This window comes from Pleurodeles waltl, chromosome 11 (assembly GCF_031143425.1).
Source record: "Pleurodeles waltl isolate 20211129_DDA chromosome 11, aPleWal1.hap1.20221129, whole genome shotgun sequence".
In the NCBI taxonomy this organism is placed as follows: domain Eukaryota; kingdom Metazoa; phylum Chordata; class Amphibia; order Caudata; family Salamandridae; genus Pleurodeles; species Pleurodeles waltl.
The window spans coordinates 126,165,235-126,191,437 of NC_090450.1; the positions used below are offsets into that span (position 1 = coordinate 126,165,235).

The 26,203-nt window shown below is 42.4% G+C and overlaps 1 protein-coding gene across 1 annotated transcript in view; it reads left to right on the top strand.

The window, feature by feature from the left end:
* Positions 1–15,392: 15,392 nt before the first annotated feature.
* Positions 15,393–26,203, top strand: part of KPNA4 (karyopherin subunit alpha 4) — a 220,172-nt gene continuing 209,361 nt past the window's right edge. The window contains exon 1 of the mRNA XM_069213245.1: positions 15,393–15,783. Coding sequence (XP_069069346.1) covers positions 15,715–15,783 — 69 coding nt within the window. The 5' untranslated portion in view covers positions 15,393–15,714. The remainder of the gene's footprint in view (positions 15,784–26,203) is intronic.

Genomic DNA, 26,203 nt, shown 5'->3' on the forward strand with positions numbered 1-26,203 from the left:
TGCTGAGCTGAAAGACCCCTGCAGAGGAAGAAAAGAAGACACCAACTGCTTTGGCCCCAGACCTACCGGCCTGTCTCCTGCCTTCCAAATAAACCTGCTCCAGCGACGCTTTCCCAAGGACCAGCGACCTCTGAATCCTCAGAGGACTGCCCTGCTTCAAGAAAGACCAGAAACTCCTGAGGACATCGGCACTGCTCCAAAAGACTGCAACTTTGTTTCAAAGGAGCAGATTTAAAGACCCCTGCAACTCCCCGCAAGAAACGTGAGACTTGCAACACTGCACCCGGCGACCCCGACTCGACTGGTGGAGAACCAACACCTCAGGGAGGACCCTCCGGCGACTCCGAGACTGTGAGTAACCAAAGTTGTCCCCCCTGAGCCCCCACAGCGACGCCTGCAGAGGGAATCCCGAGGCTCCCCCTGACCGCGACTGCCTGAACCTAAAGTCCCGACGGCTGGAAAAGACCCTGCACCTGCAGCCTCCAGCACCTGAAGGAACGGAACTTCTGTGTAGGAGTGACCCCCAGGAGGCCCTCTCCCTTGCCCAGGTGGTGGCTACCCCGAGGAGCCCCCCCCTTGCCTGCCTGCACCGCTGAAGAGATCCCTTGGTCTCTCATTGAAAACCATTGAAAACCCTACGTGTGTTTGCACACTGCACCCGCCCGCCCCCGCGCTGCTGAGGGTGTACTTTTTGTGCTGACTTGTGTCCCCCCCGGTGCCCTACAAAACCCCCCTGGTCTGCCCTCCGAAAACGCAGGTACTTACCTGCTGGCAGACCGGGGCACCCCCTTCTCTCCATTGAAGCCTATGTGTTTTTGGGCACCTCTTTGACCTCTGCACCTGACCGGCCCTGAGCTGCAGGTGTGGTAACTTTGGGGTTGCTCTGAACCCCCAACGGTGTGCTACCTTGGACCCAAACCTGAGACTTGTAAGTGATTTACTTACCTGCTAAAACTAACAATAACTTACCTCCCCCAGGAACTGTGAAAATTGCACTGTGTCCACTTTTAAAACAGCTATTTGTGTTTTATGTGAAAAGTATATATGCTACTGTAATTATTCAAAGTTCCTAAAGTACTTACCTGCAATACCTTTCAAATGAGATATTACATGTAGAATTTGAACCTGTGGTTCTTAAAATAAACTAAGAAAAGATATTTTTCTATAACAAAACCTATTGGCTGGATTTGTCTTTGAGTGTGTGTTCCTCATTTATTGCCTGTGTGTATGTACAACAAATGCTTAACACTACTCCTTTGATAAGCCTACTGCTCGACCACACTACCACAAAATAGAGCATTAGTATTATCTCTTTTTGCCACTATCTTACCTCTAAGGGGAACCCTTGGACTCTGTGCATACTATTCCTTACTTTGAAATAGTGCCTGCAGAGCCAACTTCCTACAAGTGAATTTCCCAGTGTCTTCGCAGAAGGGTTAGGGAAAATTGTAGGTTTTAAACATAGGATAAAACATTTTTTTAAATGCCATTCCTGTAAAACATAAAATTAGGTCTGTCTCATTCAGTTGATGATCTCAAATGTGAACTGAACAAGCTTAAAAAAATGGAGTGATAGAACCCTTTGAATCTAGTTTGTGGCTTTTGCCCTTAGTTGTCACCCAGAAACTAAATGGGACATGCATTTGTGTGTCAACTTGAGGAGTCTAAACAAAGAAATATGGGTGGACTCGCATCATGTACTCAAGATTAGTGATCTTCTAGAAGAGCTCAAAGGTGCAGTGTGGTTTTCAAAAATTGATCTTGCGTCAGCTTACCACCAAGTGGTGTTGGATGAAGAATCTCGCCACTATACAGCTTTTAACTCACCGTTTGGCACTTTCCAATTTTGTAGGATGCCATTTGGCTTGGCATCCGCGGCTTCAGTTTTCCAGTGCACAATGCACAAGTTGTTGGAAAATGTTAATGGATTTATGCTAAGTATTTAGAAAACCATGACAAGACCATTAAATCAGTTGTCAATATTTTTCAGACAAATTAAGTAATTGTTAAAAAGGAGAAATGTGAATTCTGGAAAAAGAAACTGAATTTTTGGGGCACTGTGTGTCAAGCAAAGTAATAGCACCTAAGTCAGGCTTGGTTAAGGCTGTGATAGATGCCCCCAATCCCAGAAACAAAGATGAACTACACTCATTGGTATGTGTGAACATTATGCCAGATTAATTCCTGCCTACGCCACCAAGATGAAAGTTTTGTCTAATATGCTAAAAAATAAGATTGCCTTTGTGTGGGATAGTGAATGTCATAACACATTTCACAACGTCAAACAGGAATTGACTATTTCTAGAACATTGTGTCCATATGACCCCAGCAGATTGTGTATCATCACAGTGGATTCCAGTAAATATAGGTTGGGTGCAGTTTTGTCTCAGGGTTCCAATGAGAATTAAAAAATCATTAGTTATGCTTCAACAGTATTGTGTGAACCTGATCTCAATTACTCTGTAATTGAGAAGGAATTACTTGCTTGTTACTGGGCGAGTGAGGAATTCAGGAGTTATGTCTGGGGAAGGAACTATGTACTACAAACTGATCATAAGCCTCTGCTGTACATTCTGAGTGGTAACAAAGTTAACTACACTACTCCACGCATTGCACGTCTCACTACGAAATTATTACAGTATAATTTCCACAGTAAATACATTCCAGGAAAAGAAAATTTCACAGCAGATTTCTTGTCTCGATTACCTATTTCAGAACAAGATGCAATTGATTTAGAGGATGATAAGGAAGATTGTTTTATAGCAGCTGTAGATGTAGACGAGTCTAAGGTTTGCACTGAAGCAGTTTGGAAAACTGCAAACAGTAAGGATGTTGTTCTTAGCAAAGTTACAGAATATATTGTCAATGGTTGGCCCAAGGAAAGGTGTTTAATTACCAAAATTCAACCTTACTCAAAAGTCTGTGAAGAACTCTCTATTGAAGATGGTGTTATGTTGAGGAATGATTAATGTGTTCCCCCATATGACATTAATACTATGTTGGTAAATCATGCACATGAAGGCCATTTAGGCTCAACCATGATGAAGAGACAGGTGAGGGCTCATTATCGGTGGCCCTCTATGGACAGAGATGTGGAAATGGTTGTTAGTAGGTGTGTGGGGTGTAGCGGAGCAGAAAAGGGGTTTAAAGTTGGGACACCTCCCTTACAATCTATGCCTGTGCCTGAGAAACCTTGGATGAAAGTTGGCGTTGACATGATGGGACCTTTCTATTTTCTCCCATATCAGTTAAGCTATGCATTTGTTTTGATGGATCACCATAGCAAATGGCCAGATGTTTTTTTTTCTAATCCCACGGCTGGCAGTGCTATACAATTTCTCAACGATATTTTTATGAGAGAAGGGTTTCCGGAGTACATAGTCTCTGATAATGGTGTCCAAATTCTTAATCAAGAAATGGAAGCTTTTTTGGAGGAGGCTGGTGTGAAGCATTTGAAAAGTTCTCTCTACCATTCTCAAACTAATGGTTTGGTAGAAAGGATGAACAGAGTGGTGGTGGAATGTATCAAGCGGGATAAAGCTAATGGGTATGGTGTGAGAGAGGCGGTGAAGTCTATGCTGTGGTTTTATCATACTATTCCACATTCGCTCACTAAACTTTCCCTGTTTGAACTTCTCAGGGGAAGACGTTCCACGTCTAAGCGTTTTCCTGCCTGGTGAGCCAATGCAATAGAGGGTGAACTCACTGTTAAGGTGGACCAGGGCAAAATGTTGGGAGAAGTAAAGGAAGCACAAGAAAAAATGAAAAATAAGTATGATTTTAAAAAATCTACTAAGGTCTACATGTTTCAACCTGGAGATTTAGTACGCATTAAATGTCAAACTTTTGTTAAAAAGGGGAATGCTAATTATGGTGAACCTATTACTGTGAAGAAAGTGTGCAGCAATGCTGTTATGGTTGAGGGTGGTCATTGGTGGAATGTTGGGAAAGTCGTTAAGGTTAAAGGTGTTAGTGTCAATGAGTCTAGAACCAGAGAAAATGTGTTCTCCAGTTAAGTGATCGAAGAGAACAATTTGTCAAACTTTAAAGATATGGAACAACACATTCCACTGAGGTCTGCCCATGAAAAGCATGTACCTTGGAAACTCAAGGAATGTTACAGATATTAGTGAGCTTTTACATTTGTGATACTGGTACGTATTTTGACCATCATGAAATTTTATGATCTAGTTTAGTGCATTCACGTTGTCACAAGATGTTAAGATGAGATATTATGTTTGGTTTATAGGTTCTGTTATAGATAAAATAGGGATAAGGATGTTAATAGTGATAGGTTAAGTTCATGTGTTCTTTTCTGTATAAATATTTTCATGTTATTTTCTGTAAAAAAAAAAGGAGATAATATGTTATGTTCTTAGCTCAGTTTTTGAATGTTTGCGCTGATGTTCTGTTGCTGTGGTGCTGCCTGAGGGTTCCAACGAGATCAGTTGGAGCGTGTCGGACAGCGGACACAGCGGTGGTTACTTTGTACTTGTTAAACTGATTAAATACTCACGGAGACGTAATTCTGGCTTCCGCATTTCACTGCGATAGACTGCAACACAATCCACTAAAAAAAATGTATCTGAGCAGCAAGTAAAGAGGAAGTGACTTGTGGGACTGCCCTATTCATAGTGTGATAAAATATTTCTTTTGTGTTTACACTTCCTGTCTTGGGAACATGATTGTGGGAACTGTAGTTGTGTTTAAGTGTTGTGTGCATAAACAGTAAGAAAAGACACTGCTTAATATGAGTCTCCAATCTTTTAATAAAATGAAGAGTATATGAATAAACACAACATTTTGAAGGGTGGGGTAGGTTTGCAGAGAGGGTGACCTTATATGAAAGTCTAAGGAAGCATGTTACTTTTCAGAGCTTTTATATTATTGCAAAGATGGTGACTACCACCAAAAGAAGGTGAGTTAACATGTATGCTTTCTGCACAGTTGCTCGGCACCAAATGACCACACCTGACTTAACCCCGCAGAGCACAGCACCCACCTGTGTTTCACTGACTCCTGCTTCATCACAATTATACTTTTTTTTTATAATTGAATTACTTTTCTGAGTGAAAGTAAATATAACAAAACCTTCCCACATCATCTGATACCAAACTTTTGATTCTTAGAAATTCTTTGTCAGGACTGGAGGCTTCGATTATGCTTCTCTATCTTTACTGAATCAAAAACACAGCAGCCAATTAAAACACAGTATATTTAAAACTACATATCCCATGAACAACCGGTACATGGCAACCATCACGTGCTCCAATTACAATTAAGTTAGCTCCTTAAGTACTGGAACTTCCATCTTGATTCCTATTTTTTTGCTGTGGCTCAAACAGTTAAGTTTAAATTATTTTTCCCGATAATAGTTCAGTGACATTATTGAATTAAATGGTGGGCGGTTTATGGCCTGTTCACTAATCTCGGCGCCACCCTTGGCTGTCACGTTTGCTTATAATCCTTTTTTTGAGTTATGAATTTTTAGGGGAGCTGTTATGCACTTTGTGTTGGCTTTTTAATAATCATTGGGAGAACATGCTACTGCTTCTCGACCTGTGACTGTTGCCTGACGCTGATGGTGGTGTTTAGTAGAGTGGGAAAAGACTGCGCTGACCCTTTGTGATGGGCGCAGTCTTGTTTCCTTGTTGCTGGAGACGGCGATCATGTGACCTTGAGACAGCAGACTTCTAACAGCAGCATGTTCCCGACCACACTACTTGGAGCGGTCAGACAGCACACTCACCACATCAAAAAAACGGTCCTGCCACAGCTCTCCAGTTTACACCCTGGACAGCTGAGCCTGCCAGGGTTGTAGAAATGTAGAAGGCTTGGCACACAGAGTGTCGTGCTCAAGCAGCTCTTGCCATACTTTATTTTGCTATATATTGGCTTAACTGGGTCTCACTAGCTGGGTGCGTGGATAATTTACTTTGGTTGTTTTAACAACGCTATGGCTCAGTACGATCCCTACGAGAATGATTATGATGGTTACCTGGTGGAACCTGATTCTAGTCTGGAAGTCTAGATATCAGTGTCCAGCTCTCTGTGAACATAGGCCTGGGCCCTGGCATTGGGACAACTTACTAAGCATTTACATGACTACTCCCTGCCGCAGTGCTGGGGTCCACACAAGTTGAGAGCGGGTGACTCAGCCATCACTGGACCCAAAAAGAGTAAATCAAAGTCCAAGGGTGCCTCTTGGCTTCATTCGGAAACCTTTGAAAAGTTGTCTGATTCTTTGGCTGGCAATTTCGTTTTTAACCCATAAAGTAAACTAAAGTTTTTCACCTTAGTAGGTGCAGCAAGTGCTGTAAATCTCTGGACACGTGTTTCTGGGTAACCCCTTCATCAGCAGAGAGAAGCTTTGTCTGTGGGGTTGCTGGAAGTTCTGCCAAAAGTCCTCTCATGTTTGTGTAGCACTCACTGGCACACAGGTGCTTCAACCAGAGCTTGTCAGCTCATTGGCTCAAGGGAGCCTTCTTAAACAGAAAAGACAGAAAGGGAGCACCCTGCTCACACTCCAGCATACAGTCAGCCCCAGTGAATCATGGTAAATGCAGTACAATTTCATTTTTATTCCATAAAGTAAACTAAAGTTTTTCACCTTAGTAGGTGCAGAAAGTGCTGTAAATCTCTGGACACGTGTTCCTGGGTAATCCCTTCATCAGTAGAGAACAGCTTTGTCTCTGGGGTTGCTGGAAGTGCTGCCAAAAGTCCTCTCAGGTTTGTGTACCACTCACTGACACGCAGGTGCTTCAACCAGAGCTTGTTGGCTCAAGGAAGCCTTCTTAAACAGAAAGGGAGCACCCTGCTCACACTCCAGCATACAGTCAGCCCCAGTGCATCATGGTAAATGCAGTACAATTTCATTTTTAATCCATAAAGTAAACTAAAGTTTTTCACCTTAGTAGGTGCAGCAAGTGCTGTAAATCTCTGGACACGTGTTTCTGGGTAATCCCTTCACCAGCAGAGAGCAGCTTTGTCTGTGGGGTTGCTGGAAGTGCTGCCAAAAGTCCTCTCAGGTTTGTGTACCACTCACTGGCACGCAGGTGCTTCAAACAGAGTTCGTCAGCTCGTTGGCTCAAGGAAGCATTCTTAAACAGATAAAACAGAAAGGGAGCACCCTGCTCACACTCCAGCATACAGTCAGCCCCAGTGAATCATGGTAAATGCAGTACAATTTCATTTTTATTCCATAAAGTAAACTAAAGTTTTTCACCTTAGTAGGTGCAGAAAGTGCTGTAAATCTCTGGACACGTGTTCCTGGGTAATCCCTTCATCAGTAGAGAACAGCTTTGTCTCTGGGGTTGCTGGAAGTGCTGCCAAAAGTCCTCTCAGGTTTGTGTACCACTCACTGACACGCAGGTGCTTCAACCAGAGCTTGTTGGCTCAAGGAAGCCTTCTTAAACAGAAAGGGAGCACCCTGCTCACACTCCAGCATACAGTCAGCCCCAGTGCATCATGGTAAATGCAGTACAATTTCATTTTTAATCCATAAAGTAAACTAAAGTTTTTCACCTTAGTAGGTGCAGCAAGTGCTGTAAATCTCTGGACACGTGTTTCTGGGTAATCCCTTCACCAGCAGAGAGCAGCTTTGTCTGTGGGGTTGCTGGAAGTGCTGCCAAAAGTCCTCTCAGGTTTGTGTACCACTCACTGGCACGCAGGTGCTTCAAACAGAGTTCGTCAGCTCGTTGGCTCAAGGAAGCATTCTTAAACAGATAAAACAGAAAGGGAGCACCCTGCTCACACTCCAGCATACAGTCAGCCCCAGTGCATCATGGTAAATGCAGTCCAATCCCTCCGAATCCTTCTCCCCAGAAGAAAAGAACAATCCAAAGAAAGTTGATGTGTGCCTTGAACAGTCAGACTGTTTTGTTCAGGTCTTTGGCCAGGATTATGGGTCTTTTGGATCAGATCAATTTGTCAGGGGAATCCAGGGTGGAGATGTTGTGGTTGGACCATATGGAGGCCACCTTGCTGGAGGTCATCATAGAGTCAGATCCTAGCAAATGGGGCTGGGGAGCGTGTTGCGGGCCAGTCTCCCGGGGGGGGGGGGGTGTTGGTCAAAGACAGAGCTACAGCTGCACATAAATTGCTTGGAGCTCCTAGCAGGCTTGTTTGCTATCTGAAGTCTGCTGCCATCATAGACTGATTGTTGTGCTTTGCTGAGGATGGACAACTTCTCAGCAGTCAGGTATGTCAACAAGCTGGGCAGGATGAAATACTGTCTCTTGGCGGAGATCGCTAAGGACTTCTGAGAGTTTTGCCTCCAACATCATATTTTGGTCTTGGGCAAAAAAAATTAGGGTCAGAAGAATACGATAGCTGACTGGCATTCCCGGTACCTCAGAGACAACAGCGATTGGAGGCTTCATTGAAGGGTGTTCTGAGCCCTCAATCGCTGCTGGGGTCCGTATAAGGTAGACCTTTTTGCATCCCGCCTCAATTGTCAGCTTCAAAATTTCTTCATTTGGCATCTGGATAAACGATACGCTTCAGCATTGCGGAAATGGGTTAACTGGTTAACGAACTGGGTGCTGGTCCCTTGGAGGCAGACTATTTCTTGGTGATTAGTTTTCTATCGTCCTTGGCGGATTCAGGGCTGGCTTACAGGTCAGTTAATAATTTTCAGTCTCCAATTTGCACAGCTCATTGTCTGGTTGAGGGCAAACCAATTGGCAAGCATCCCCTGGTGTGTGAGCTATGCAAGGCACTCAACTCGCAAAGCCACCTTAACAGAAATGCTTTGGTTTATGGGATATCAACATAGTTATTCAGTTTTTGGAATGTTGCCTGGATAATGATGCTTTATCCCATAAGCAGCTTTCAGCTAACCTTACAGTCCTGTTGTGTTTAATCTCCTGTGAGAGAGTGTCATGTGTTCGTGGTCTGAATCTTTCAGGCACAATATTGTCTCTGGGTGGACTTCCTTTTTCCATTCCTAGGTGAATTAAATCCAATTTCAGGTATGTATCTTACCATGGTTTCCCCAGTAATGCAAATTTATGTGCTGTACATTGCTTGAAAGAGTATGAAGCATGTACTAAGGAGTTTAGACAAGATAATGGGGGGGGTAATAAACATTTTTCTAGCTTACGCGTCAATAATTTTCAATTCTATTAAGGACACGCAGGCTAGGATTATGCTATCTCTTTCTTTACGGAATAAAAATAGCAGCCAATCAAATAACCCCAAACAAAAAGCTACACATCCCATGATACTAGTAATCAAGTATCACATGCACCAATCACTGCACATGACCTTAGTCCATATAAAGCAGGACCCCCAATGTCATATCCTCTTTCTTTGACCAAACAGATAACCTTGAAACTTTTGACACGAAACGTCCTTCTGAAAAGTTGAAACAAGACTTCTCCGGGACGATCCCAACATGACCGGACTTCACCTGAAACTGGAAGTCGATATAACCTTCTAATGGTTGAAGACGAAGAACATCTTCCCCGATATCCACTGAACCAGGCAATCAGGCATTCTTCTGATCAGAACCTAAAAGAATAATGATGAAAGGTAATACCTCATAGTGCTGACATAGTCAGTAAATGTATATCAAACTTATTCAATAACCCAGGGCGGGCAATAATAATACAAAATCTGAATAAATATGCAGTTATATACCTGTATAACATCATAATACACTTAAGGGAGGGATAATCCTCGCCTCCGTGTCCTTAATAGAATTGAAAATTCTTGACTCGTAAGCTAGAAAATTTGTTATTATATGTCAGGACCGGAGGCTCCGATTATGCTTGTTCAAAGCTGACTAATTACAACAGATGCAACATCTACCACAGGTTTATGGTAAAAATTCTTAAACGTAACCTCAGAAGACCAGTCTGCTGCCTTCATAATATCTTCCAATCTAGAACCTAAAGCATAAGATTTTGAGGCCATAGCTCCTCTAATAGAATGAGCTCCAAAAAGACTAGTATCTATGCCTGCTTGCTTCATCAACCATTTTATCCATCTTGATAGAGTGGCTGAGGAAACTGGCTTAAAAGGTTTCTGCAAAGAAATGAGTAATTGTCCATTAGCAGACTGCCTAAATTCCTCTGTGACCACCTCATAATCTTTTAAACATTGCACAACACAGAGTTTTGGATTATATGGATCCATAGGATAGGTTGCTGACCTGCAATTAGTCTTTCTCCTTCTGGTAATGGTAAAAGTAGCACCATTAGGTGAGTAAACTCTACCCGATAAATCCAAAGCCTTGACATCTGAAACCCTCTTACAAGAAATTAAACCTAATAACATAGTTAACTTGGCCGAGATCTGCTTACGAGTAAGATACCTGTTACTAGGCCAGGAAACTAGAAACTTTAACATAATGTTCACATCCCATAAGTCTGAATATTTAGGCTGAGGAGGATTGGCAAAACGAATACCTCTCAATAATTTACAAATTAGGGGATGCTCACCCACTGGTTTGCCATCAATATGTCCATGACCAGCAGAAATGGCTGATCTGAAATTATTAATGGCTCTATATGCCAGACCCGAGGAGGCCAATTCAGCAAGAAAATTAACAATCACTTCAATACCTGCCTCCAATGGATTACTACCCCTTCCGTTGCACCAACTATTCCATCTGCGCCATACTGAAGAATATCTTTTGTGGGTGCCAGGGGCCCAAGCCTGTTTGATGAAGTTTGTAGCTTGTTGCGAAAGGCCTGGGGTTTTCCATCTTGACCTGAAACCTTCCATACCATCAGTGTCAATTTCCCTGTTAAAATCACTGGATGTTGAAGGCCCTCCGGATTCAATAATAGATTCAGATGAGGAGGAATGATAAGCGGGAGAGCACAAGCTAATTGAAGAGCAATTGGGAACCAGGGTTGTGACCTCCAAAATGGTGTCACCAGAATCAGGTCTGACTCCTGTCTCCGAACTTGCGACAGTACCCTGGGAATCAGCAGAAAAGGAGGGAAGGCATATCCCTGAAAGGGAAACCAGGTTTGCAGGAAAGCATCAGTCACCAGAGCCAGAGGGTCTGGGCACCAACTGAAGAATTTCGGAATCTGGGCATTGAGCCGAGACACAAAAAGATCCACCTCGCAAGGACCCCACTCCTTGACTATCTGTTGAAAGACTAACGGATCCAATTTCCGGTCACTGGGATCTGTCAAGTACCTGGAGTTCCAGTCCGCAATAGTGTTCTGGACTCCTGGAAGGTATTCTGCCAACACAACTAGTCGCTGGTTCAAGCAATATGGCCAGAACTCCTTGGCAATCTCTGCTAGAATCCTGGACTTCGTTCCCCCTAGCTTGTTGACGTACCGGACTGCTGAAATGTTGTCAATTCTCAAAAGAATGCAACAGTCTGTCTTCAGGGGAGAGAGGCTCCTTGTAGCAAAGGACCCTGCTAGGAGTTCCAGGCAATTGATATGCAGGTTTTGTTCCATCTGAGACTAACGACCTCCGGTCACTATGGACCCGCAGCGAGCTCCCCATCCCCACTGACTGGCGTCTGATTCTATCACTACTTCCAGGTGCGATCCAAAGATGGCTCTGCCATTCCAGGCTTCCATGTGCTGAAACCACCAATGAATCTCCTCCTTGACTTCGGGGGTTAACGGAATCAATTCTGAATAGCTCAGACCCTGACGTAGGTGTCTGATTTTCAACCTCTGTAGAGCACAGTAGTGCAGGGGGGCTGGAAAGATTGCCTGAATAGATGAGGCCAATAGACCCACTATTCTGGCAATGTTCCTCAAGGAGATGGTCGGGCTGGCTAAGGCTGATCTCAGTTCCCTCTTGATATTGCGAATTTTTAACAAGGGAAGGATCAACTGAGAAAGGACTGAGTCTATCTTGAAACCCAAGAACTCTATTACTTGAGTCTGATTCAAGAACGACTTCTGCACATTGATCAGGAAACCTAAATTCTGTAACAGACTGATTGTCCAATTCAAGTGAATCTGAAGAGAACAGGGTTCCTGTGCCATCAATAAGATGTCGTCCAAATAAATGATCAAAGGTACACCCTTGGTTCTCAAGCACTCCACCACTAGTCTCAGCAGTTTCGTGAAACATCATGGTGCTGAAGACAGGCCCAACGGCAGAGCTTTGAATTCTAGACAATGGCCCTTCCAAATAAACTGAAGGAATCTCCTGTGAGGGTGAAATACCTGATGGCCTCTTTTAAAGACTTTTTAAGGGACATTTGTGCCTTATCTAATGAAGAGAAGGTGGAACAGAATTTTGCCAATTCTTTTATGAATGAGGAGCCAAAAACCAAACCTTCTGCTGCTGGACCTTGCTCAGAAGAAGCTAAATCCACTAATTTAGGGTCAATTCGCATAAGCACAGATTTCCTGCGTTCTGCCGAAATAACGCAATTGGTGTTACCCAGCTGACAAACGGCTCTTTGAGCCCATCCCATCAGAACATCAGTGTCTACCGGGGTACCTGACTCTTTAGCAAGAACGGCCATGTCCAAAATTTTTGCTAGAGGGCCTGTTAAATCTAAAAGCTTGTCTTGACACAAACGCCAAGATCTGTCTAGACCTTTCTTAGGATCCTTTCCAAACTTTTTCATGAAGGTCACCATTGTAGGATCAATTTCTGGAGTATCCGATACTTTATTATCCAAGTCTGGTCCAGGGAGTTCTGCTCTCAGCCGAGAGCGAACCTCTTTATCAAACCCCTGTCTCAGATTAGCATGAATATATTGAGATACCTCATCTGACGGAAGCCAATTAGAAGATCTAGGGTGAACTATTTCAGAAGGGTCGAAGTCCAAAAACTGAGAAGTAGAGGGTTGTTTTCTTGACTTTTTACAAGGGCCAGGAGTGTTAGAATTATCAGAGTCACTGTCTGAAGAGCTCTTATCCGAAGAGGATGGAGAAGTATCTTTAGTACTATAATTATGTTCCGCCACTCGTTTCTTGTGGAGTTTCTCAAAAATATGGGCATGAAAATCCCTATCAGGGACATCAGAACTTTCAAGATTCTTGGATTTGTTCGTAGATTTATTCTTTGCCTTAGGTTTCTTCCCTTCGGGTAAAGATGAGGATTGACTAGACAACCAGCCGTGTGACTGAGCGTATTCAAAAAGATGACCCGAGAAGTGTCCTACGCTCTCACTAGGGCATCATTAACAGACTGCTGAACCCTTGAGTCCAATGCTTCAACCAGATTAACCTCTAACTGTTTGTTAGAATCATCAGGATAATATCCTGCATCTTGCTCATTCCATTGAGCCATTTTTTAATAGAACCTAGGCAGAAATATAATTTATTAAGGGGGAGTGTAAAAACCCCTTACAGGCACCAAATTTGTGAGGCCCATTAAGATGTGGATGGAGAAACCTGCAAGAACACTCTAGGCAATGCCTATTTTAATTTTACAACCCAAGCGTCAAAACGCTGGGCGTCAGGGAGTACAAATATATATAATTCAGGAGGCAACCAGTTTCTGAGGCACACCGCACTTGAAATCACGAGCCGATCTCCTAGAACACAGGAAAGATCGGCTTGTGATATCGTGCGCTCACGAAACCTGTCATGCCATAAAATAGAAATGGGACTGTACGCGCGAGGCGCGTATAAACTCCCGCTCCACCTAATTAAACAAATAAGGGCACCGATATCGGCACAAAGCCGAAAATGGTATGAAATTAACAAAGCTAGCGAGCGGAATTGCTTCGCTAAACGCCTACATAAAAATATACACAATAAGCATATAATACAAGCAAATATAAGGAGAGAAAATGAAAATACACTTAACTGCTGTGAAGCAGCAAAGAAAGAGGATATGATGTTGGGGGTCATGCTTTAAATGGACAAAGGTCATGTGCAGTGATTGGTGCAAGTGATACTTGATTACTAGCATCATGGGATGTGTAGTTTTTTGTTTGGGGTTATTTAATTGGCTGCTATTTTTATTCAGTAAAGAAAGAGATAGCATAATCGGAGCCTCAGGTCCTGGCATAGAATTGTTGATTGCTTTACAGAAACTGTTCAAACGAGTGTCCGTTGCAACCCTGGCAGGATGGATGTGCTGGCTTCTAGCTACAACAGTGTTTCCAGGTTTGGCGCCAATTCCACTTGGGGAGTTATGGCCTTCAAATCCTTTGCTTTGGGTTCTCGTTTGGAAGATATTATGAGGGCTGCCAATTGGTCGCCAGAGTCTACTTTCAAAGCATTCTATTACAACCCCATTGTGCATGTTGCTTGCTTTGTGGTATCACAAGTTTAAACAAACATAATCTGAGCCGCTGGTCCTGACATAGAATAAAACATTTCATAGCTCATGCAACAAAACTTTTTAATTCTATTAAGGACACAGAGGCGAGGATTATCCCACCTAGGGTTTGTTCTAATGTTAACATGATGGTACTGTTTGTGGCTTTCCCTGTCTGTTCTTCAGGAAATTATCAGAAGGGAGGCTAAGGAGACAGTGGACGCATTAGTCGCCGGTTAACGGAAAGATCGGATGGTTCCAATCCAGTTCTGCAGTTTGCGCTCACCACGTTAGAGTTTCTGATTGGCCTATCGCTCTGGGCTTCGATCAAGTTTGACGTGTTCATCGTTGGAATGTTGGTTCTTAGTTCGAACTCTCTACATGATTGTTATTCCAATGGTTCATACTGGTTCTACAGAGCAAAGAAAAAGGAATCAAGATGGTGGTCCCAGTTTTTAAGGAACTAAGATCATTGTGATTGAAGCATGTGATGGTTGCCATATGCAGGTTGTTCCTGAGATAAGTAGTTTTAAATTAATTGTATTTTAATTGGCGGGTGTGTTTTTTTGATGCAGTAAAGATAAACATAATTTACTTCTAAAAATGTGGACATGGATTTTGATGACTTTCTTCAGTATAAAGTTAAGTGACACCATCTAAACGACGCGTAAGTATTTTGGGAAGTGCTGCAGACAAGGGTGTAAATTAGGACTTTATACGTAACAACAGTTACACAATTGCAGAAGACTTAAAGACCAACACTCTCCTCGAACATTTTTAAGTCATCCAAACCTAGAAGCTTGGAAAAAAGACGGTGGGCCGAAAAGGGCGGAGCTCATACTATGTGCGGAATTAGTTTAGACAGCCTGTGACTGTTATAAAATATCGCCCAGAGAGAAACCAGTGCAGAGAAACCACCCTTCGATATTCTATAGCGGGGTAACACTCAAACCTTTGCGGCATAAATATTTGTTAACACTGGAAATGTTGTCAATGCACGCAGTCATACCACACCCTTCAACACTGGGAGCCATATTTAAATTACAGATTTCAGTCGTTTTAGATTCTTCTGAAGTACATTAAAATAACCCCATTCCAAGATGGTGTCGTTACATACTAGACACTGAAAGAGGATTGTTCAACGACAGTTCATTATAGTCTGTTTTTCATTTCTCTTAGGTAGACGGCCCTTGCTGTTGGCCCCAGACAGTATTCTAGTACGTGCCTGCGTCAAAGTCTCGCGTGCCGGTACCTCGCTGCAATCAGTTCTACTCGTTGACCAATCAGAGACTGCAGACTGTGGTAATGGGCGTAGCGCGCCCACACCTCCCAGAGCGAGGCTTCCCCCCTCTGTGCCGGCATTCCGCCCAAGCAACCAGCGAGGAAACCGAACGTTTCGGGTGCCGTGCACAACGCGCAGAAAACTAGCTGCTGAGACCCACCTTCTTCCCGTCTCTTTCATCCGACAGAAAGCGCAGCGTCGTTCCGAGTCCCTAACTCGCCATGGCCGACAGCGAGAAATTAGACAACCAGCGCCTCAAGAATTTCAAGAACAAAGGCCGCGACTTGGAGGTACGCACCCATATCCGTCGTATTGTGAGGGAGGCAGCACTCGCTCCTGTTCAGACTACTGTTCCTGCTTTTCTCCCCTTGTTTTTAGACTTTGGCGGGTGTGTGCGACCCGGAAGAGGCCTAGATAGGCCCCGGCCTATTGGCGGGGGAATGCTGCTGATGTAGAAGGCTTTTAACTGGGACATGGTTCAGTGTGGTTAGTAACACTTGAAGCTAAACGGCATCGTAAAATAAGTAATTAAATACTGTGACGTGGTAGTGCCGAGTGGGGTAATGAGTAGGGAGTCATTAGATGGCCTTCAAAAGTGACGTGCACTGTTGGTAATGCAGAAGAAGCAACGACTGGAGGGGTGTTTCTGACTATGGTTGGCATGAGTGATTGGTATACATCCGCAGGGGGAGGTTATCACGCATCCTGCTTGTGTTAGCGTAGGGGGAGGCAGGGTGATGCCTGGGATTATATTGCGTGGGTGGTACTGTCAATTCTCCCGCCCTCTGCTGGTTGTCGGTCGCTCTGTAGGGTGGGCCGCATCCCCTTTTAGTATTTTTACCGGTGTGAGCTACATTGGCTCCTCCCGCTGCTGCTCAGGCACGCGGGTCCGGCAATTGTCGGGTCACGTGACTTTGCCGTGCAGATCATGGTTCAAAAACAAACTTCACCATAATCGGTTTTTTTTTAACCTGGATCCCGGAGTCCGACAGGAAGGAGCTATATGTATATCAAATGAGGCATTGTTAAAAGCAAGCTATTGGCAAAGGGGCATGTTTGCGAAATTATTTTGCTGCTGATCGTAGTATGTGGTAGTGCAGACTTAATAGCTTTCTTTCATCTGATTGTGCCTCCGACCCCCCCCTCCCAGTACGCTTATCTAAAAATGTTTATTTGAAGTTCCTTGACCCGACCACTTTCCAGACACTGACGTGATGAATACATGGGTCCCTTTTGCAGGTTAAAGGGGGGAATTGGCCACGGTAATGCCAAGTCCGATCATTGACCATTAATTGGTTTTCTAACAATGGGATACACATAATTTGATTAAATGTCACATTCAATCTAAATTTGCATTGTTTCCTATAATAAGCTTAGTTTTTCCAGAAAGGTGGTCCATTTCAAGTCAGCTAAGGGTGTAGCTGATCGCTGTTCTAAATACAACAGCCAGGTGAAGAAACGGCCTGTAGAAGACCCAAAGATTTGTTTCCTAATCTAACCAGGTCCCTAATTGGGAGAATCAGTAAGGGCAGGCTTTCCTCTGGTCCACGTCAACCCAAATGCTAGGTTCCAATTTTCAGGCGGCAGCTCTAGCTTTTTAAATAATTATTAATTTCTTTGTAATATTGCTGAGGCTTTCATAATAATGACCCGTGTGCTGGGCTAGTGAAATGTCTTTAGCAGTTTGACACTACATGTAAGCTTTTACACACCTTCAATACGATTTGTCAGTTTTTAAGTACACTATTCATTCATACTTTTGTCAGCGAGACCGACCCTTTTTGAATTGTTTTTAAGTCAAGTGCGCTAATGCTTTGACCTTTTGTAAGTATTGTGGGCTTTTAACCACGACCATCACTTCCATTCGTTGCTGGGCTTGCTTTTTAAAAATCACGTGCTGTCATTGGTAAATGTTTACGTTCGTCTCACCTTGAGGCTGTTTTCATCATGCCTTGCAGACTGCTCCTGTTACATGGATTTTTACACAAATGCCGATATACTTCAGCGTGGGCAAACTACTTCTTTTTATTTTATTTTTTCTTTGCCCCTACCCTACGTGCTGCATGGTGGCCAGGGCACTCGCAGTGCAAACGGGCACAACCGCGTATTTGAGCGCTGGTCACACTGTTCAGTTACCTAATCAGTCATTTCTGGTGACTCTCCCCTGAAAACACTTGAAATTGGTAAATGCTTTACTTAAAACAGAAGTCCTCAAAGAGAAAGCGGATCTCCGTGCACAGCGGCAGAGCTGATACTACAATTTACGGCACTCTGGGAAAGTCCCACCCCAATACTTTGCAGGGATTAATTTTACAAAACATTTTTGCTCATAACTCTGTCTGTGGCAGTCCTATGACAATGTGACCACCAAAATGTTCACAACAGCATCCCCTTTCTGTCCACATCATCTCTGGGTCTCCACAGTAGGTTAGTGGGGAGCCCAAAATAATGGTGACTTTGTTTTATTGGCTTTTGGTGGTATTTATATGAACTTTTTCATGTTGTGTGCTGTACCATCTTGCTTTTTGTGGCTTATTGCCTAAATTAAGTTGTTGTGGCTGACTGACGGGTATTCTATATAAATTAGCATGGAAGATTTAAATCAAGATGCTAAATGGCAACATTTTCATTTTTTGCTGCAGATGGAGTAAGAAGGTAATTGGAAGTGCTTTAGTTATATGCAGGGCCATTAGAATTATATGGCAGGAAAAGACAAAATTACGAGGCAGGATTGACGAACTTGAGGCAAAAAAAAGTCCAATTATGGATTTACAATGCCAATAGCTGTAACTCAAGCAAATGTGAGACCTATTGTATTGCAAATGCTTGTTATTAGATTTCACTTGATACAAAATAATGTGCAAGTACAGTTGCTTTAGATTCATCATGTATGTGAGGCGCTGTCACAGACTAAGCACAAAACAATAAAACTATAACAAGAACCTGTGCCCAATAAGCAAGATCTGCACCCCAAATTTAACTTCTTGTATATCAATTTTCCCGTTCTTTTTTTCAATATACTTCCTGCATTATTTTTTTTCTCGACAGCCATTCCTATGCTGCCCCACTCACCCCCACCTCCGTGCAGCCTGTTGCATGGTGACCACCTAAGTGAGACCTGCTCTGTCATCAGCAAAAATACCAGGGATTATGCTCCATATCTTTCAAAGTTATCTGCCTATCAAAAAGGATGAAGTCCTTTTTTGACGTTAGACTTAGAATTTTCACCTACCTCACAGCCCGAAATGTATAATTATATAATGCTTTTACACACGTCTTTCTTCTGATTTGAGACCATGCATTTAGGGTCAGGCTCTGTGGCATGTTGTAATCTCTTTGGGCTTTTAACCACATACCACTTTGGCTATTCCTTCTTTATTGTGCTTGTTTTAAATACTTCCTTTTTATTGGTGTATTTTGTGAAATGTCCCGCCTCTGTGTGCAGAGTTCCCTCCCAAGCGATTTTCACCAAGTGAACATTTTTGTTGGCCATCACAGTACGTCCCCCTGCCTCCTTTTACAGCATGTGATGACCCCTCTTTCGGTTTCTTTCATCCCAGCCGTGATCCTTTCTAGACATTCACGCTGGGAGCTAGTAACTCTTGCACTCATGGCAGCCGTGACACTTTGAATTGACTTGCTTATGTCAGCTGTCTTACTTCTCATTTTCAATTTATGTGGCATGAAAAGTCTAGTTAGGAATTTACAACGTTAATAGCTCTAGCTCGACCATACGCGATACTCAATGCATTGTGAATACTTGTTTTTCCTCTTCTCGCAGCCATTCTGTTTTTATTGGCTGTAACCATCCACACCCTTCATATCAAACTATGCTTCCTTGCCATTTTGTACCTTCTAGGATTACTGGTGAAGATGAATAATGTCTCACAAAGATTGTTTGGCCCGGTTCACAATATGGCTGCATGTTGTTGCGCTTTCAGTAACACCTTGGATTTTAGGTTTGCAACAATAAAAGTATCATATTTTTCACATTGATTTGTGGCATGGTGTCCTGCAATTGTCACCCTTATTTTTGCTTTCATGACAGATATTAGTTGTGCTTTCATAATGATCCCATATCCGAGACTAGTGTAGGCGCTTCCAAGTCGGGAGTCCATTTGAAAGGGTTGCTGCTTTATTCGGTTGAATTTGATTATAGCAAGACATTGTGTTGGGGTCCAGTATATGTTCAAGAAATTGGTGCCTGGGTTGAATATAAATATTGAGCAGTAGCTCATGACTGTTGTGGAGGTCCACAAAGCACAATGCAAAGTGTCAAAGCTAATTGCTCTGTTCCATGTTTACTTGCAGCTGAACAGAGGATGTAAGCCACCCTAGGCAGTCTTATACAGCGTGCCTTGCTCCACTGTATCTGAATTCTACCACTACCTCATATTTTATAATTTGAAATCATGGACATTGAATTTTTTTTGTTTTCTATGCACCTTGTTTGCAGTGTTCTCTGCGTCCTCGTACGTCCAGTTTGCAATGTCTTTGATTTACCCATTGGCACATGAAATATAGAAATAAAATGCCCCCCCACCCCAGAAGGGCTCTAGTAAAATGTTGACACAAGGGAAAAAGTTTATATCTGGAAGTCTTAAAAGTTGCTACAAGACTTTCTGCCGTTGAGTGCTGCAAATACCCACAGCCAAAAGTTAGCTTCGGAACAACACAGCACTGTTCTTTAACACTGGTTGTTTAGATAGAATTCTAGATCATGTACACAGAGTTTTTATACATCTGTATTCCACAATTACCTTTCATATATTTACATTTGTTACATAGTACACACATTTTAAACTATATACCTAGGTAATTACCCATTATTTCACATTTTTTGGTAATTGCCATTGTTGAAACTCAAGAGTGAATTCTCCAAAGTATGCTTCTTAGCCATTAGACCTTACCTCCTTCCCCTTTGTAGGTGCAATTCTTTTTTAAGTTAAGTGTAAATCACTTCTGAGAGTTATTACATAGTGAATCAGATGCATCAAAGGATAGAAGAATGATAGAGTAGCATGACTCAAACCAAGGGGCATATTGATGGGTTTCTGGCGTAGGGCAGCACAGCAAGTCGCATTGCTGCCCTGCATCAAACTGAAGAGGCAGGAATGGACTGTATTTAACCAATATGACACATTCTCCCCCCCCAGTGCTGTCGCCCTATTGGCTGGCTAGCACAGACACCCTTGCACCAAGCATTTAACACAGCTTTTGGGTTTATAGTATTTGCTGTTCTCGATTTGGCACAGTTTCACTCGCTCCTGATGTGTCTTGTGACCTGACTATCCTGTTAGTCTTTAAACAGCTATTCTTTAAACAACTATTAGCTCGAATGCTAAGCAGCATTTAATGCAATAATCAAGCCCTGTGATGCGCCCAGCGCCGGCCGTGTCATGAAGCTTACATCTAACTGTTCCATTTTCTCTCCCTCCGCAATCCATCCTTTTGCCTGTCTTTCCACCCACCAAAAGGAAAACAGGCATTTGTAATGGAGTGGGTCTCGTATTTGCTTGAGTTAAAGCTATTGGTGTTGTAAATTCATAACTGGACTCTTCCTGCAACATAAATTGGTTAGCCAATCCTCATCATAATTGCAATAAGGAAAGTTTTTAATAAAACATATATAATTATCATATAAATACAATAAAAACCTTTATCAGAAATAAATGGCATTGGACTGTAACGCTCAGGACAGCCCCTAGAGGACACCACAATGAAAATACAATTTGTAAGAAATCTGGTCATGTTACCATATAGTTAGCCCCTAGAGGGCATAACCACATGAAAGAAAGAAAAAAAAATGACTGAAAGTATTGCAGTGTAATCACACTTGGCCCCTAGTGGCCGTACTGCATTACACAATTTCGGGGCTAGCGGGCCTAGTGCAATGATATTACAAACAGTCCTTAAAACAAAACTACTCGCACCTGTAAAGCAAAAGTTCTAGCCGTGAGAGAGATTAAAAAGACAGACTAGAGGGATGGGTTATTTTGGGGTCTTCACTAACCTAGTGTGGGGGCCCAGAGATCATCTAGACAGAAGCAGCAGGTTGCGGTGAAAGTTTTGAAGGTGGTCCAATTGTCCTAGGACAACCACAATCTGGGTTATGAGCAAAAATATTACAAGTGTTTTTGGAAAGGCTATGGAGCTTGAATATGAGAGCTGAAATAAATTACTCTGATTAAGTAATAGTGTGAACAATGACAGTCAATGGAGTTTGTGCTGTAAGGGCCACAGCTGCAATGGAGCACGAAGGGGAGAGACAAAAGAGATAAAAAGTAGTTCACCCACTCTGAAGTATATCAGCAATTGTGCAATTATCCATGTAAAGGGGGCAGTCTGCAAGGTGGTAACAAAACCACCCCAAGGCAGGACCAACATAAGGCAGTTACCAATGACATAAAGTGATTTTTGAAAGGCAAGCCAATGAACCAGTGAAAATGATGGGCATGGTGAAAAGCACACAATACTTGCAACCAAAGTGCTTGCACGCTTGACCTAAAAACACTGTGATGACACTCTTTTTTTCAAGCTTTGGTTTTAGCTATGTTCCACTCCTGCAACATGGTTAAAAAAAAAAGCCGATATCTCTCTCATAAGGCAGTGCTTGTTAGATATTGTATACCGGATAACACCAGCTGTTTGATTAGAAAATACCTATTATGGGCTTGCGGAGAACTTATAGCCTTCCCATTACTCACCATTGTTTGGCTTTATTGTCACTTATCTGCTTGCTTCTTATTCAACAACTTTCCTTGTCTGGCTTGTTTCCTATGGTGTTTGTCTGTCCCCTGCAGAATAGCTTGTTAACCATCTTTTGTCTTGGCAGGCTTGTAGCTGTCTGCTGCCCACTATTACAAAACCAATTTATGTTTTTTGCTTAAGCGTTCCACAAAAGTGTTGTAATTCAAGTACTGTGTTCCATCCTCCACACTTCGGCTGTTTAGGAGCCTCCCCCCCCCCCCCCCCCAACCACCACCAACATAACAAGAAAAAAAACTAGAACTTTAATATTTAATAGGGTCTTTCAGTTGTACATAATGTTGTTTGTCGTATATAATGTAACAAAAATGCTTATAGCACTTCTATTATAACTTTTCAACATGCTGAACAGCTGCTGCAATGCACTATAGCATAGTTTAGACATTGACAAAGCCAGTAGCTCTGGCTAAAATCCTATAAGGTTAAGACAATGCTTTTACAAAACATTTTTGTTCTTCACCGCAACTAGTGTTTAGCACGACGTTCTCTTTCTGTGTACATCATCTTTGGGTCTTCTTTAGTTATGCAGAGCCACTGGTATGGCAGGAAAAGGTGTAATTGTGAGTCGCGGTTGACTAGTTTACGTGGCTAGAAAAGTCCAGTTATGAATTTACAATGCCAATAGCTCTAACTCGAGATAATGCAAGGCCTGTTGCGGTGCAAATTAATTTCTTGCTTGTGTACGTCTCCCCTGGCCATCATTGCTGTCCCTAATGATTCCCCTACCTACTCCTGTTGTCCCTAAGAGCAAGGTCTTCTTAAAACCATTTTTGTATAGTATTTGGTGTGGGGGCAGGGGCCAGGTGGTTGTCACTATACTTCTGCTACTATTTCAATTTTTTTAATTTACTGATCCATTGTATATTTGCATTTTTAAGAAAAAAACCTACAAGACGCTATCTGCGTCACCACCTCATTTTTTCCCTTTTTGTCCCCGCTGTACTGCGTCAACAAAGGACATTGGCAAAGCCAATAAGTCCCGATTGCAAGCCCAATTGTATTAGCCATGATTTGTTTTATTTGTCCACTTTAGAGAAGCTAATTATCTATACGGGTATACATAAGCACCTGTGTGCTTCGGGTGTGGGGCATTTCACCTTTCTGCACTTTCTGTGCAATTTGGTCGTATGGTGAATAAGTAACTTTATTTATACCTGTTCTTTTGCATGGACAAGTACAGGTCGAGGGATTTGTATTGTATGTTTAATAAACTAAAGTTTGTCCAGTTTATCCACGTTTTTCTTCTGACTTTCTAAGTGCCCTTTGCTCAAATTTAAATTTGGGAATGTTATGGTTGATTTGTTATGCTGTACTATCCAATTTCATGTCATTTCTAAATATATATTGCACACTCACTGTTCGTGACTGTCATGCTCTGTAGTATACTTAGACTGTGGCCGATGTCCAGCCTGGTTGGATATCTTCATCAGCTGCCAAACACATTGAGTTTGTCATCGTTTCTTGTTATCATGTGCTGTTACTTAAAACGGGCTGCAGATTTTGTATTTTCGTACTTTACGCCTTGGCACCCGTGTAACTTTTCACCATTAAAGTTCCGAACTACTTTCCCTCCTTAGACTAATACTCTCCATATTAGCCTATTAGTACTTGGTAGTTTAATAGGAGAGCCGTCATTTAGCCTTCCTCTCAGGGAACCATGAATTCCAACATTTGATTTACATCTAGTGATATGCTTCCGGCATATTGAAGAGTTTATTTTTGCAAAATAACCATGGTACATTTACACTAATGTTCGTAATAACTGATATATTTTTTTATAGGTGTAATTTTTCGGTTCTCCCATTCCAAAGTCACTCTGAGAGCCATAGATGTGTTCCTTTAAAATATTTTCAATACTCTTTGGAATCTGTATCTGTTTACGGCCGGTTTTCCGTATGCCTCCCTGCCTTTCTGGCCACGAAGGGTGGGTGAGGGGGGGGGGGGGGGTTGTAGAGGACCTATTCAGGCAGCTGCCACACTTCTTGTCAGAGTGAACCACAAACGTCACTCAAACAACCTGTGCTTAACCCTCTGGCAACTTGCCACTGAAGCATGCAGCCTTAACATGGAGACAATGTGTAACGTATTTATACTCCATAAAGTATATATGTGGCACATAAAAGAAAAAAATAAAGTGAAACCACAAGATAAATCCCAACCCAATTTAGATAAGTAGAGTACATTTTAATAAATAAAATATCAGAATGCCAGTTTAAAACTGCACCACAGACCTGTTTGAAAAGCCTACTTTAGTAGGTAACACGAGTGCTGTATGCTATGGTATATTAAGTGTTCATGTCCTCTTAAAATTTGGTGCCCCATTTCCTAATAGAAAACTTATCAGCTTGACTTGCACCATCGTTACTAATGGTGTATAAATGTATTTCTTAGACATCTTAAATTCAAGCAAGAAGCACTGCTGTGAAACTGACATTGCTGTCAAATTCTGAATAACTGCTTTTTGTACATCATTCGAAGTGGAAAACATGTGCCTCCTTTACCCAACCCAGTGCAATTGATGTTGAGGAGTTCACTCTCAAATCACTGACCTCCAGTTTAAAGAAGACCATTTTTGGGTCAAGCATATTAGCGCGCGAGCATTGCTATGTTCACCCCATTGCTATGTTCACCCCATTGCTATGTTCACCCCATTGCTATGTTCACCCCATTGCTATGTTCACCCCATTGCTATGTTCACCCCATTGCTATGTTCACCCCATTGCTATGTTCACCCCATTGCTATGTTCACCCCATTGCTATGTTCACCCCATTGCTATGTTCACCCCATTGCTATCAGTTTGGTGGGCTTTAGCCATGCCCATGACTTTCGTTGGTACTTAGGCCTACCTTCCAAAATTTCCTTGATTTCGGTGGGAAATGATTTAGGTTTGTCCCGCCTTGGGGCTGCTTTACCGCCTTGAAAACTGACCCTATTACATGGATTATTGCACGATTGGTGAGATGCCTTAATGTGGCGCATAATTTTTGTTCGTCCTCGCCACTTTGCGCTGCATGCCGTATGTTTCTTTCTCTTCCTTCTTGTGGGCGTGCCGCTGTAACCTTTTTTTATTTATTTCAAAAAGGTTCACAGTTTGCGATCTCAATCGGAGAAGCGCTTACATAACAGTGAAGTTTCTTATGGCGCGATCTAAGGATCGCAAAATAATATATAAAACAATAATGGCAATATTTCCATTTTTTTGCTGCAGATAGAGAAAGAAGGTAAATGGAATCGCAAAAGTGCTCCAGAAGAAAGCACCGGTACCCCCCCCCCCCCCCCCCCCCTCGCAAATGGCATCAACGAAGGGCTTGAGGTGCCAAAATCACCTTCTTCCCAGCTTTCACTAACAGTCAGACTAGAAACAGAAAACCGTTTTTTTTTTTTTTTGCAGTTTTGCCTTTTTTATTTTTATTTTGTGCATGCGCGCTTTCAACCTCCTTCCAGTTAGTGACAGAAGTCGGTGTGAAATAAATTGTGGATGCTGGAAACTAAACATTTCTGAAAAGTAGACACAATTCTGAAATCAGCAAGGGGTAATTTGTGTAGATCCTTCAGGGTTTTCCAGTTGAAAGTAGCAGTTGAAATGGAAAAAAAGGAAATATTGAAATGGAGTTTAAAAAAAACAAAAAGCCATTTCGGACTACGTTTTCTTATGTAACTTTTTCCAGCTACAGCAACATTTTTTTTAAAGCAATACACCATTACTTCTGTTGGGGATACCCAGAGTAGACTGTGAATTACAGGGCATTTCTCAAAGTGACTTCTTTCTTACACACGTCAATTGGCAATAATACTTGTTCTACTATTCTGGGTTCTCCCAAGTCTTCCGGTTAAAAATGGTATCTCACTTGTGTGGATAGACCTAGTTCCCACAACAGGCAACGCCACGAAGCGCAACATGAACACATCACATTTGTCCCATAAAAACTGATGCGCTTTTT